This window comes from Gallinula chloropus, assembly GCF_964237585.1.
Source record: "Gallinula chloropus genome assembly, chromosome: 21".
Lineage (NCBI taxonomy): Eukaryota > Metazoa > Chordata > Aves > Gruiformes > Rallidae > Gallinula > Gallinula chloropus.
Window position 1 is genome coordinate 3,401,665 of NC_140106.1, and position 15,129 is coordinate 3,416,793.

Consider the following 15,129-nt stretch of genomic DNA (forward strand, 5'->3'; position numbering starts at 1 on the left):
CAAGACTATAAAAAAGACTAAAATAAAGACTATATTTTATTTAATTTCTTTCCACTTTTTTTTTTTTTTTTAAACACAACAAAGTATTTACCAAGTTTTAAGTGTCTGGACATCACTGTCCACTTTCATAGCAAGAGGTTATGTTTATAAAGGAAAATCAATTGGATATCACACTCAAAATTTAAAAAACATCATTTCTGTTTTTAAACATGTTTCCCAGCTTTACTCTGCATTTGACAGAGCACAGGGGATGTCAGTTGCATAGTCTGAATTGCCTTTTTCATCTCATCTTATGGTACTCCAACATTATTTAGGGTATGTCAGTCTTCAGACCATGCCAATATCAGAAGCTGAAGCTGAAAAAGAAGCAGGTATGCATAAGAATGAAGAGGAAAACCAGTCAATGTGTGTTTTGTGCTGCTGCTTTGAGAACTACTAGTTGCACCATCTCTCCTATCCAGCCACACACTGTTCGTAATTCATGGTGCATGTTAGAGGGTGATCTACAAAACCAGTGATTTTTAAATGCATTAATACTAGAACAAACAAACCAAAAAAGTCTCTTTATGGCAGTCATTTACCAGTTGCACAGCAGTATAGCATAGTCAAGACTCAGCTACATTTTTGCAACACAGAGGGATTTTTATAGAAATTGAAATGTGATAAATTTAAAAGACATTATTTTATTTAAAAATATTTGCCAAATTATTTATCAACGTAATTTTTCTCTTGTTTTCTAAACATATTAGAAACCAAATCCAATGCCACTAGACATTTTGCATTAAAGGAAAAGGGTGAAAACACTTCAGGGAGGAAATGTGGAGTGAGAAAGATACAATCAGGAAGTGGGTGTGGAGCATCATATCACAATGCATCATCTCTTATCTCTCAAAAGGCAGAAAAGTCAGCTTAATGCACCTATAATCTGTTTGTCTTCAGATCTGTATTTTGCATCCCCAATATTTTCAATCTTTAAGCATGATTTGAAGACTAAAAACTGTCCTTTCTTTCATCTTCAGGTTCACACATACTTTTCCATTTCTGTAGTTCCTGAGAATCATTTATCTGCCATACTTCAGCAAAGCACTTTAGCCTTTTCCTGGAAAAAAGGGGGGTGGGGGGCAAACAAATATCAGTCAGAATGTGGAAGTATTTTTAAATTAAACACATCAAACCTTGAAAGCCCTATAGTCTTATGCAAAATTTTATACACAGTCAAAACCAGCAGTTTGCACAGTTTAAAATGTTATGTGATCTTTAAACAATTAGTTAACATTTCCAAACATATTTATTCCAGCTCTGTCAGTCAACAATTTAATTTTATAGCTAACTTCAGAGCACTAGAAACACTGATGAGATGAAATAGAACACTGAGCAAGAGCAAAGGCAACAAACAGCATTGTAGTTTGCACTGTTTAATTTTCAGCATTCAATTCCAACAAATGTGCATTAGTAGAACCATAAAGAGATATTTTCAATATAAATGAGTAGACACATCCTTCTGTGTTCTTTTTTTAATACTTTTTGATTTAAAAAGAGCTGACACAAATAACAACAGGATGTTTAAAATAGGTTAATACATTCCTGATGACAAAGATGTCAAGACTGGATGGAATTACACAGTGGATTTTCTTAAATAAAATGAATGTGTTTTAAAAACTAAGACAAGACAGCTAGCCTGTGGGTATTGTTACACCACAAGTATACTGCTACGAAGAGGTCTGAGTTTTATTCCCAAGTTCATGATAATTTTTATTTCCTACCACTGATATGTCATACCAAATTCTGAATTTGTTAATGCCTCTTTTGAGGAGAAGGTATAGGAAAATACTCTGGCATTTAGATGACATCATGGTAATAAGGGAAAATAAACAGGAATATACAAAAGCAAGTATTTCTATAATGACCTACACGGGAGAACTGGAAAAATTAATACAATCATTTATACTCTTTGAAGTCATTGGACATAATAGTTGTTTGTTGGGATTTTTTTTACTTTGTCATTGACTTGAGCTCCAGGTTTATACAGCTGCATGAAGTTCCCTACAAAGTGTGTGCAAAAGGTCTCCAGTGAAGGAATAACCTGCTACAGGTCAAATCTGATGAATTACCAACTGATGTGCCTTGGATGTCCTTTGTCCCTCACCCCCTGTGTAGCTCACTGTCCTTAAAGGGAGAAGAGAAAGCGTCAAACATCACATGGTGTAAGCTAGTCTCAGAGGCAGCAGGTTAACCACATCTGATGGACTGACCCCAGCCCCCATCCTCTTGTGTTGCTGGGGGAAGAGGGAGAGAAATGGGGGGTGGAGTTGAGCCTGGGAAGATGGGAGGGGTGGGGTTTTAAGATTTGGTTTGATTTCTCATTACCCTGCCCTGTTTCAGTTGGGTAATAAATAGGTGCATTTTATTCCATGTTGAGTCTGTTGTGCCCTTGGTGCTGATTGTGGAATGGTCTCTCCCTGTCCTCATCTCACTTCTGAGACTCTCATTATATCTCCTCTCCCCTGCCTAGCTGAGAAGGGGAGTGACAGAGCGACTTTGGTGGGTGTCTGGCCTCCAGCCAGGGCCAAACCACCACAAGTACAGAAGCAAATTCTATACCAAAATCTAAAATAGAGACAATCGCTTACCTACCTATTCAAAAGCTGAACAACTGGGCACAATTAAGTCCCTTAATTAAAACTGGCTGGTCAGCCCTCATGCTACCCCTCCATGGGCACTGTAAATCAATCTTCTAATGACATCACTGGATAGTAGTTTTACTGCCCACAGGTTGGAGACACACTAGAACTCTGTGCCCTGTCCAAGTAATATGCTAGCATGATTTTCACAGAACAAAGTAATACAAGCTAAATGTACATATGGTATTATTTTGCATCTTAATTTTATTACACAGTAACACTACCCTTCCAGCTCATACTCTCACCTTTCTGGAAAACATTTTTTTTCCTTGATTTTAGAACCCCACATAACAACAGAGTCAAGTCACTGCTAGTAATTTGTTGTTTTACTTTTGTCAATTATGGGCTATTATTTCCAATTAACAGAAGCCACCACATTATTTTTCCCACAAACTGTCATGTATCATCAAAAGAATTATTTTGCTTTTTGAAAAAGGGATAAAAACTGGTGTTAAGCACTAAGCACTGTTCAGTTTCAAAAGAACTGCTTGCACCTACAAATAATTAGTACTCAAAATTTTCTCATACAAAATTATTCTGTCAGGATTAGTTACAACCACCAGGCAACAAGGATGTTAATTTATTATATTCCTGAAGGTTTACTGATAGGACTGCCACTGAAAACAACAATAACAAAAAATTCAGTGGAAATTAATATGAATGCTCGCACATACTTATATCTAAACTATATATATAATGTTACAGGTTTTATAGAGGTGATACTATTTGACACACATAAGAATTTTCATAACTAGTCTCTATATAAAGTGCATAAGCTCCTAAATGAAAAGTGGTTAGCAGAAAGATATTAAAACGCCCAAACTTTCAGTAAATTTTTGTGTGTTGTGTCGGGGAGTGGGAGGAGGAGGTAAACAAAATAAATTATAAATTATTAATACTTAAAATAAATCATAAATACTTAATTTTTTAAGTTAAACTGAAGAATATTCATCTATATTGTATTATGCAAATACAAGTTCCACGGAGAATAATATCCTTTCCAAATTAAATATATTAATATTTTCACTATCGCTGGTAGAACAGAAGAGATACTAGATGTGAGTTATATTCTAAATATTAAATATATGTTTAAATATTTTCTCTGAAAACAGAGAAAATACATACATGAAAGCATACATTACGTATTTAGCATAAGAAAAAAAACCCCCACAGTTTATTCCTAATGTTAGCTCAACATGCATTTAGTTTTTTCCAATCCTGTTCCAGAGAGCAGCAATTAACCTCTGACATAGTATCTACCTTTTAAATCTAAAGCTTTGATTGAAAGAGATAGCACGATTTCCCTAAGATTTTTTTTTTTTGAGGTTTGTTTCACTGTCTTCCCTGAAAAGTAGAGGAGGGTAGCTGAAGTAGTTCTTACTGTACATTTTTTAATGCATACTGTGTGAAATGTTCTTAAATTCATAGCTGAATATTCATTGAGGAGAGGAGAAATCACAATTGTTCTGACCTTTTCATATTCACTATCCTCTCCAACTCCTTTGATTTGTGAGCTGCCTTCTTCAAGATTTCTTCAGGAAGATCTGCCAGTTTGGCAACATTTAGCCCATAACTCCTTGCAGAGACTCCTTTAGTGATTTGATAAAGGAAAGTGATAAATTCAGGATTCTCTTCGTGTTCAAATCCTAAAAAATAAAACCAAAATGAGAAACTATTATGTTAATAAAACACAGCAGACCAAAGACTGAAATGACAAAGACTGTGGTCTCATTGCCATTCATGCTTCAGGTATGATTTATTCTGTTTTACCTACCCATTGTGAGAATGAAAAAACTCTTAAATAGATGTTTACCTGGTGTCTTTTTTAGCAGACTTATCTCTGTGTGTCAAAAACTGTACGTCAAACTGATTAATTATGTTGCAACTGGGACACTCCATCTCATGTCTGCTAAAGCAATGACAGTGTCAGTAACCTATCAGTCAAGAAGTCCATAACCACACCACATTAAAAAGCTTCCTGCCTACCAGGAGGCTGAAAGCCATAAAAAATGCTTAGAAAAAAATACAAGTTGGGATGGTGGATCCTCTGCTAGGGGGTTTTCTACAGGATGAAAAGGTACAAATGTAAAAGACATCATTATAGGTCCTATGACTCCTTCCTTTTCCTCTTAAGACATCCTTGTTGCAACTCTGCACAAGCCAGGCCTTGTGTAAAGACCAGAAACTCTACAACATCATTCACTACCATTCACTTTTCTGTTTTAAGACTGCAAGATTTTGGAACAATGGACATTTCCATAACTGATAATGACTCAAGGTGAATTGAGTTATCTAAGTCAAAGATTGGGAAAAAACATGCCATAAAACTCACCTTAAATGAAACAATTAAAATGTTAAGACAACAGAAGCTAAAGTTATAGAGTAAGAAACACAGATGCATTTTTGCTCACAGGCTATTGTGTCTCTCTGTAGCAAAACTGTAAAGACTACATATAACCTGAAGGTTCAGGTAAAATAACATTTAAGGTAGAAATGCTGAAGCAGGACATAAACATGAAATAAGACAAAGTGAAACATAAATGATAGGGCTTTGTGGACACAGCTGTTAAGGACTAGTAAGTACTGAATGTTGGTAACATCTCAGTTGTATCATGGGATCAAAGATCAACACTCCAGTTAATGAACTTTGTGAGCAAAGGACATGCTGATGCTCATATCAATTCTTCAATATTCCTAAGAAGAATTCAGGCAAAGCAGGAAAACCAGAATACAAGCAGAATTGTCAAGCACCTGATTAAACCTGATACATCAAGAAAAAGAAAAAAAAGCAAAGGTATGGAGGGAATTCCTACATCACAAATCTGTTCTAAGTTTGGATGCCATGTGAGTAAGACACATGTAGTGGATAAACCCTGTGTGAATTTTCGAAAGGTATTTGACAAGAGCCCTGCATCAAGTGCTCCTCTGAAAACTAAGCAGCCATAATCTAAAAGGAATGCCTTTGCATTTGTATATAATTGGTTAAAAGATAGGAAACTTACAGTAACAGTCAGTTCTCACCATGAAGGGTGATCATCACTGCAGTTAGAGAGGCTCAAGGTACTTGTCAAACAAGGAAAAGGGCTAAGCAGAGAGCTGACAAACTTTACTGAAAATACTAATTCAGAGCAACAGTGACAAGCATAAATGCTGCAACTCTTCTGCCTGGCAGCAATCTACAAAATTAGGCATGGCACAGACAGGAAGAACAAAGATTATTCCTCTGCCTCTTCCAATTCAAAGAACTGGGACCACCAGGTGAAGCTACATGTTGTTTCAAAAGAGTTTCAAAACAAACAAGAGGAAGTTGTTCTTCACACAATGCAGTGAAAACTGCTTACACAATAGGATGAAGATGCCAAAAGTACACATGCACACACAGAGAAACTAGACAACCTTGTTGAAAATAATAAAAATCAGAAAACCATCTAGCTCTTGAAGCCCCCAAAAGAGCAAATGTTTGCAGACAGTGAGATCTTCTAGAGAAAGAGTTAACACACATTTGATCCCTAATCCCTCCTCCCTAATCCTTTGTATTCATCTACTGTGAGTTACCAAGCTGTGTGACTCTTTTATCTGACCCAGGTTACTGATTCTTGTATTAAATGTGAAAGAGAAACGGTTGTACAGTTTTCAAGCCCTCCAAAATCTCTGTATAGGCTGATATTCTAGTGAATTTGAACATGTAACTTTCATGTTGAGGTTTAAATTACACTTCTACAGTTTCTGCCTACACCTGTTGTGTGAAAACCTCAGATGGATTTATACTGTACCTTTTTGTTCAGCACTTTCCTCCTCATTCACCAAGAAAGCCATGTGGTAATTACCAACTTTGTCTGGATACATCTTCTCTAGCTCACAAACCAAAGGATAGTGAGTGACAAACAGTGTCAGTGACTCCACCTACAACAATGAGGTAAGGCATGTAAGAAGGTTTGGCTTAAAACAGTTATAAAACACAACACTGGTATCCTCTATCCATGCCCCTTTGCTCTGAGTCTAGACATGCTACATTTCTACAAGGAAACAGGCATCATGTCCAGTTCAGCCTAACATGGTACAGGCTGAAAAAGCATTCACAACCACATGTCAGATCAAACACTTACAACTCTAATGAAATGTTCCAGTGTAGCATAAGCAATAGCAATTCCATCATGTGTGCTAGTTCCTCTTCCCAATTCATCCAAAATTACTAGTGATCTTGAAGTTGCTTTTCTTATTATCTCAGCAGTATCTGTCAGTTCTTCCATAAAAGTACTTCGACCTTTGTAAATGTTGTCTGCTGCACCCATTCTGCATTGAGATTCAAAACAGATCAATTTATTAACTTCAAATAAATGCCAGATAATGTTGGGGAAAAAAAAAAAAACAAACCTTCTTATAATGAAACCATTTTATTATAAATGTCATGTTGCTGATCCAAGCAGAGCAGTAAAACTAAGGCAGAACATTCACCTTCCAGAACAAGCTACTGCTTAGGAAGAAAAGCTGCAAGAGTACATGCTGCAGATGTGAGGTTACTCTAAAAGAGTGAAAGATCTATCCATGTACCGTTAATAAAATATTCATGTACCATTAATAAAGGCTTGCCTGCATTCTCCAAGACTATACTGACCCTGTGGGCCTCTGGGGAATGTCAGACTGTAGGAACAGCAGAGAATTTTTCTGGGCCATCAGTAATCTAAGTCCCAAGGTAAATCTGTAGACAGGAATCTCAGCATAACATGTCAACTATAGGAATTAGAGGAAAAAGATGAGGTAGACAAGGGGGTATTTCTTATCATGCAATTCTTCTACCTTCACAAACAGTAGCAGGCAGCCTGTTCTCCTAAAAAGGACCCTGGGAATTCATACCATTCAGCTCACTAGAACGGTAACAGCAAATGTAGCAGTGAAAACAAATTTTACTTCTTTGGTTTAGTGTGACCATGTAATTTGCATGTTTTATAAATGCCTACAAGACCTGAAAGTGTCAGATATTAGAATCTCCATGTAGTGATAAAGTGGACACTCAAGGTGACCGGGTATTTAAGCATCCAAACAGATACAGAAGCTAGTTTCTTCAGGCTGTAACAATATAACAATGATTTCCCCTACTTACACAGGTACACAATCTTACTATCATGTTTAAACATGTTTAAGAGAAACATTTCTCTCCTCATCCTTTTCCACAAATGTCCCTGAACTTAATGGTCTCCAAGCAGGTGAGCTTCTCTTACGCTCTGTACACATACACATGCAAACTCAGACACACAAATTCCTTCACGTTTCATACAGGTCTTTTAGCACCATTTCAAGTCAGATTCTATCTCAAATCAGGAAACAGTTTTCACCTCAGAAACCGACTGGTAATCCACCCTGTTCTTCTCTTCTGCAGCTTTCCTAACCGATTCAATTAATACGCTTTCTAACTGGCAGAAAGAATTTCCTTTTCCCACATATGCTTTTCAATTACATTAACCACATTACAATACCACTTCTGAGATAGGTTATCATTAGCAATCCACGGAGTACAGCTGCAATAACGGATTTGTTCGCTCTCATCAGCCAACAGTATAGTTACATACAAACCTCATTGATTTAAGGAAAGCTGACTCTTGGGCTTAACATATCACATTTTCAAATATAACAGCTGGCCACAACAGTATTTAAAGCCAATCAAAACCTTTAAAGAGAATCCCAAGACAGCCTTTTTTTCTCAATCTTTTGCTGCATCTCTCTAATGTAATCGCTTCTGTTGCCTACAGAAGCACTAACAAGATACTCATAATTTTATGGGGATCTCTGATTGCCAAGAGTAACTGGCTACAAATAGGCTGGACACATTAAAATTATGATTTCTGTAGGTTCTCTGGTTCCTGCCCTGGAAATTTTGTATGGTGTCATGTGTAACTCCATGACATGTGAATCTTGTGACGAACTGATCTTGGTTGGAGATGGGCAGGGCATTACCATACAACAAGCAAACTGCACTTCACTGAGTATGCACTTAAGATTGCACGTGTAGTAGGTATACTCCAACATTACTATGCTTATCACTATTAACTACAAATAAATTTACCAGAACAGCCAATACTTTTCATGTCCAAACAGTCTCTGGCTCCATAATGGGCAACTTCAACTTCATTTACAACCCTAGCATTATTACAATGTAATTTTTATTTGGCTTTTCATTACAGAGAGAACATCAAACAGGCTGTCTTTTCTGAACTTAGCATGATTACACTCAGAGTTCTCAGTTCTATTTTTCTCTTGGATTGCATCAGATCCATAGAGCCCTCAAAATCATTTAGCCATTTTGCATCTTATCTGCATTCAGGAAAATAATTTTCAGAACTTCCTCACTAAATGCTCAAGATACAAACAGAAATTAGTATTATCGTTCTCTTGTTCTTAACAACAGCTGCAAAAGAAGATTTCTTTTCAGCATCTTGAAACATTCAAATCCAACTCAGGCTCATCTACAGATTTTAAAAAAAAAAACCAAAACAGTATGTTTCTCAATGATATAAAACCTCTGAAATATCTTCCTTTGAAAATGGATAAAATTGTTCTTTCTGCCTGTGCCCTTGACACTAGAAGGAAGAATCACACTTGTTTTTCAAATGTATCTCGTCAATAATTTTATCCAAAAAAAGTAAGAATAAATATTTTAATGTGGACGTCTGCATTTATCAAACTAACAGTTAATATGCAGCAAGGCATTGCTCCAACTGTGTGTTATTCCTGATCTAATGAAGTTTTTGATACAAAACACCTATTGCTTAAACATTTCTTCAGGTTTAAAACAGCCACTATAAATCCCACTAGAGTGGGATTCAGTCGCTTTCAATTTACATTTAAATGTAGCTTGCCTCTTAAATGTTTTTATACGTCAAAACATTAAACTTTCTCCTGATGTTCAATAGAATGAAGATGATTTACCACTGTTAGCAGCTAATTTACAGTTAATACCTGGGTGCTATCCCAATGAACTTTTAGGGTAAAAATGCAAAGAGAAATGTTATAGATACTGAGCCTTAAAGCTGTCACCCCTTAAATCATCTTGTTTGTCTGCCTTTTTTCATTTGTTTTACATAGGGTCCTAAATGAAGTCTCCAAGCCTCACTTTTGCTGGCACCCTGCCTCCAATGGGGTCAGATATTTTTCTGACTTTTATATGTACACAAAAATAACTATTTGATTACATTTTAATACTGCATTCACCCTAACAATATGTCTGGTGACAATACAGTGGGATATGAGAAGAGGTATGAGTCATCCCTGAGTGATGCAGTCATGTTATGCACTGCATAATATTTATTTTCTTCCTTCTCTTAACTGAACACCCCCCCTCCACCCAAAAGAAAAACCAACAAACCAACAAAACACAAACATGTACAGGAAAATGAAGTTTACAAGAGAGTAAGGCAATCACAACAGCAAACCATCAGAGCAGGAACAATACCACCCAGCCCCACCACCTCTGCTCTATTTGTCAGCACACCAGCTGCTGGAAGCAGTGACAGTTAATACGAAAACTTCAATTTCTGCTATGGAATTTCTACTGTCTACGTTCAGAAAAATTACTGCATTCTGCCCATGACAAGTGTGCAGATATCCAATGTGGAGAGTGCCTCTTTAGTGCTGGCAAGAGATTCATCACTCCTCAGCAAATGCAAGTTGGCTAGAAACCACTTTTTATAATGTCTCTTTGACAGCCAACCAAATTTCATAAAATTAAAAGCTCTTCTTCTTACAATGTTCAACACATCTATTATGTAACAGGAAAAAAAAAGGGAGGAAGCATTATCTCTTTTCATTGCTAGGTTTCAAGTGGTAAAGATTCTTGTCTATAAACTCAGAGAAAACAACAGGGAAGCAATGTTTCCAAAAATTAATTTTGGTGGGATAAGTTAGATGATATGCAGCAGCACCAGCCAGCTTTATACAAACCAGCTAGTACAACATGCTTAACCTGCATGTGACCCCTTAGAGAGAAAGACACAGATTTCCACATCCTACACTTGCAGCATTCAAAGGGTGCTTTTTCTAATCTGCTCTCCTGAGTCAGTGCCTGCACATAGTACTGACCTTCTCCAATGCCAGTGTTCATCATTCTAGGAAGTTATCCAGGGATATTTTGTTCAAGGAGGCTCTGGAGATGTAAGGAATCTTTTTAATGATACAAGCTATGATGTCACTAGAATGAAATAGTAACTTTGTACCTTTTTTCCTTGCAGCTGAAGAATTTTTATGCAGTTAGTATCCATTTAGACCTGCACTCAACAGGCAGGAACTAATATCCCTGAACTGCGTGGCCCTGAAAGTCACCTCCAAGTCTGGTGCTCTCAAGCTTTTGATCAGCTAGAAACATCTGAGGGCTTTGAGAGTCACCCCTAAAGAGCTGTTTAGAAGGAGAAAATGTAAATTGAGGCCATGGAGGCCTTCCTGTAGCTCCTTCTCACAGCATCCTGCTCTTAAAAAACCAAAGTGTCCTGGAGACAGGGAAGACTTGCAGGCTTGATGACTACCAGTGGCACAAACCAACAGAATAACACAAAACCTTATTTTGGAGCAGAGCAGAGAAGGCTCCCAGAGAACTGCAGCTGCCCTGTGCAGCAGTCCAGGGGTGAACGTAATGACTTGTAGCTTCAAACTGAAACTGCCCCAGGGTGAGAGAAGGAGGGGGCTGGGGGGGGGGATGTGAGGGGGTGGGGTGGGAGGAATTCCCTAGCAGAAAAATTAATCTGAAATCCAGACACTTCCAGTTAAGTTTTTTTTCCATGCTGCCTTTCAGAAGAAGTTGGCAGAAGATGGCAATGTAGGAAATCAGAAGATGTTACCTTATTTAGAACAGTTGTTGAAAAGCCTGACAGAACACATTATACATTTAATGTGAAATACATTTTTATTTTGTAAGTTATTGTAGACACATGGTATTCTCAGTCTCTGACAAATTAGTGAAAGCCTGAGATCACTAGGGATACACACTTTGTACTATCCTGGAAAGAAAAGTAAGTCCAAAGTCATTTTAATACTCAGTTTCATAGCATTTTGTAACCTTTTCCTTTGTCCCCCATATCACTAGCTAATTGAAATAGTCAACACAAGTAATCACTTAAATCCTCATTACCTTATAGACCTGGCCAACAGAGGCATGCTGCACAGGCAAGCACCCCAGAATGTTAAAAGAGATGTATCTAACAGGACTGGCTTTCAAGATGTGAACTGCATTGCTTTACTTGCTGAAAACCGGAGGACAGAAAAACATCCCTGGATTGCATTTAATAATTTGAAAGCTGAATTCACCTCAACAGACTGAATGGGACTCAGGTGGGACTGAGTTCAAAAGACACAATGCTGCTCTAGTCAGTACAGTCACTGAATGAGAAGAAGTTACTAATATCCTCTCATTTCTAATGCTTTACAAGGCAATAGAAATTCAGTTGTTCTTAGAATCACAGCATCAGACTGGTTTGGGTTGGAAGGGACCTCAAAACACATTTATTTCTAATCCCCTGCTATGTGTAAGGACACCCTCCAGTAACCCAGGGTGCCCAAAGCCCCATCCAGCCTGGCCTTGAACCCTGCCAGGGATCCAGGGGCAGCCACAGCTTCTCTGGGCAGCCTGCGCCAGGCTCAGGCTCACAGGGAAGGATTTCTTACTTCTATCTAATCTAAATCTACTCTGTTTTAGTTTAAAACCATTACCCTTTGTGCTATCACTACTTGCCCTTGTAAGCTTCCTTCCAAAAGCTTACGTTACATTAATTGGTGAAGAACACCCAAGAAAGTTATTCTCCAAAATTCAGCAATGATACCCTCAATAATAAGAGAACTCCTTAAAAATACCTGTCACCTAAGGAACATAAATTACACACAGTTAATCTGGCAGATTTCTGCTTAATTCTAAATCTTTCCATTGTATTTTTAAAACTGGACTTGCTTGAGTGAGTTCACTTTGTCCATCCCACATTACACACAACCTTACAGGAGCTGGCTCTCAAGGCACAAGAGTCAAGCCCTCAGAGGAACAGGGAGTCTGGTAGCAGGAGGAGGATGCAATAGCTTAAATTCCACGCTCAAACATGCCAAACACATCAATGGACTGCTTTCCACAGGTCCATCAGCTTTTACATTTACTCAAACACAGAACTAAGCATTTCTTTTTCTTGCCCTGAGTGAGAAAGGTATGACTTGTTCCTGTACAGAGGCACCAAACTGAGGTTTCCCTACTGCAGTGTCTCCTGAGGGACAGATCTGCCAGCACTGACAGAGAGCACAGCAGAAGGCCAGTGCAAGGTGGAGAAGTTTATGAAAGCTGCATTAAGCAACTGAAGCTCCAAACAAGTTTACCCCAATTTTCCTACAGGAAACCATTAACACTGTATAAATGTTGTTGATGGTCACAAGGGAAAGAACAGATTAAGAGTACAATCATTTTGCTGAAGGTTAAATTACAAGCAGAGATATCCAAATTAGGGTGTTCACTTGTGAGCTGACAATATTAGCCCAAAGAAGCTGAAAAAATGGAGACAAAGAAAAACTCATCCCTAAAATATGCACAGGTTTACACTTGCTACTCTTGGATTCCAGGGAGGGAACTCGAGGTAATTAAGTTAATGTGCATATGTAGCTGAAGGATTGAGGCCAAGGGGGGATTAAAAGGCAGAAACTATAGTAACAGACTAGGGACAACAGCTGAAGTATTCAGTGCAAGTGAACTTTTCCCCTTTAAACCTGTGGACGCTATGGAAAATCCAATTCGCATTGTGACTAGGTTAAATCATATCAGGGGAGAGTTTTAGAAAGATAAATACCACTGTTCAGTGTCAGAGTTTCAACTTGACTGTTAAGAGAGCTGGTCAGCTTCACAGTCAAATTTTTGTTTGTCCCCCCTCCCCCTTGCCCACACAATACTATCACAGGGAAAGCCTTTCAATCCCTATCAGTAATACTGCAATAAGCAACAGAAGTTGTTTTATAAATCTCACTTTATGTTTAAATAACTGTCTTTTATTAACTTAAATGGATTTTCAAGCCTGATTTAAAATGCTGCAAACAAAACAGGTGTTTTTATTAATAATTTTATCAAATGAAAGTTACATAAGCCAAAGACTGTTTTGTTAAATATTATTACATGTATATGAAATATAATCCTAACATTGGAGATTTATGTTACTATGAAATGACCAGACATGAAGCTAAATTATCTACAAATATATGTACAGCACAGCTTAATGTATTTCTACTGAGCTACTTAACACTGTCAGAAATACAGTTCAGATGTACTGTGATATGTCCAACACACATTTTTAGAAAAAAACACAGCAAATAATGTTCAACTTCTTTGAACACTCACTACAACTTTTACATATTATTGTCTTTTTCAAAAAGAACATCTCCATGTGACAGAAAACAGGTTCAATGAATATTATTACACCACCTTTTTTTCCCCTTGAAAGGTGGGCATAATCTACCCCAGAGGCATCATTACAACACTGTAAATATAAATGAAAGGCCTAAGTAATTGTTGTTATCCTGGCAATAAACACAAACACAATTAAGCAAGAAACAAACAAAATAAATTACTCTGCCACAAAGCAGTAACATTTCTGGAAGTTACTTCTGGGTTCTTGACAACTAACAAGTTCTGTTTGTCTGACTGTCATTGTTGCTTTCCAGAGCAATAGGAACAATGCTTGTTTAGCATATAATTACACGTATGCAACTGCATTGTAATAACAGTTCCCTGCTTCCTGCACAATAGATAAATTAGTGTGTATGACAAAACCAGTAAGCACTGCTATACATATACAGATACACACATATGTAATAAACATGAAAAGGTACCTTTACTTTTTAATTTTCTAGCCTTTAAGAATCTAACTACACAGGCAAATTGAGAGAATCTAGTTTTTGCATGACTTTAAATTTAAATGTTTATTTTCAGGCATAAAAAAAACTAAAAATAAACTAAAAAAAAAAAAAAAGCCAACACAACCACCACCACAGTTCTAGAGAAAACCCGGCAAGACACAGACAAGTTACTCTGCTGAGATAAACCCCTCCACAGTTTCTATTCAGCACTCAGTCTCACGGTGATTTCTGCATTACATAGGATGCCCAACACTGCTGTCACCTCAAGACTTGAATTTCATAGCCTAGATTTTTATGGTAAAGGTATGAAGAAACTGACTAGCTGAATTTCAATGCCAAGTTTTGTGATTTAACTGATATTTCTAGGACAGACAGGAAGACTAATCTTCGTAATCCCACCCTATAAGCCTCAAGTAAATCAATAAAGCAATATATGGAAGCAAGGAATTTTTTAGTTTAGAAACTAGTCTTTTGAGTTCAGAACAATAAAGACTGCATGTGATATGCCAGACACTATAAGCTATTCTGGCAAATTACTGAGGAGTTTACCAGAAAGGACAAGAATTTATTATGCTAAATATGTGAA

At 37.3% G+C, this 15,129-nt stretch overlaps 1 protein-coding gene across 1 annotated transcript in view; it reads right to left on the reverse strand.

The window, feature by feature from the left end:
* Positions 1-644: 644 nt before the first annotated feature.
* LOC311199745 (DNA mismatch repair protein Msh3-like) overlaps positions 645-15,129 on the reverse strand; it is a gene marked incomplete at its 5' end in the record, with an annotated part of 81,042 nt that continues 66,557 nt past the window's right edge. The window contains 4 exons of the mRNA XM_084273878.1: positions 645-1,099; positions 4,153-4,327; positions 6,455-6,584; positions 6,788-6,974. Of these exons, the coding sequence (XP_084130004.1) occupies positions 991-1,099; positions 4,153-4,327; positions 6,455-6,584; positions 6,788-6,974 (601 nt within the window). The 3' untranslated portion in view covers positions 645-990. The remainder of the gene's footprint in view (positions 1,100-4,152; positions 4,328-6,454; positions 6,585-6,787; positions 6,975-15,129) is intronic.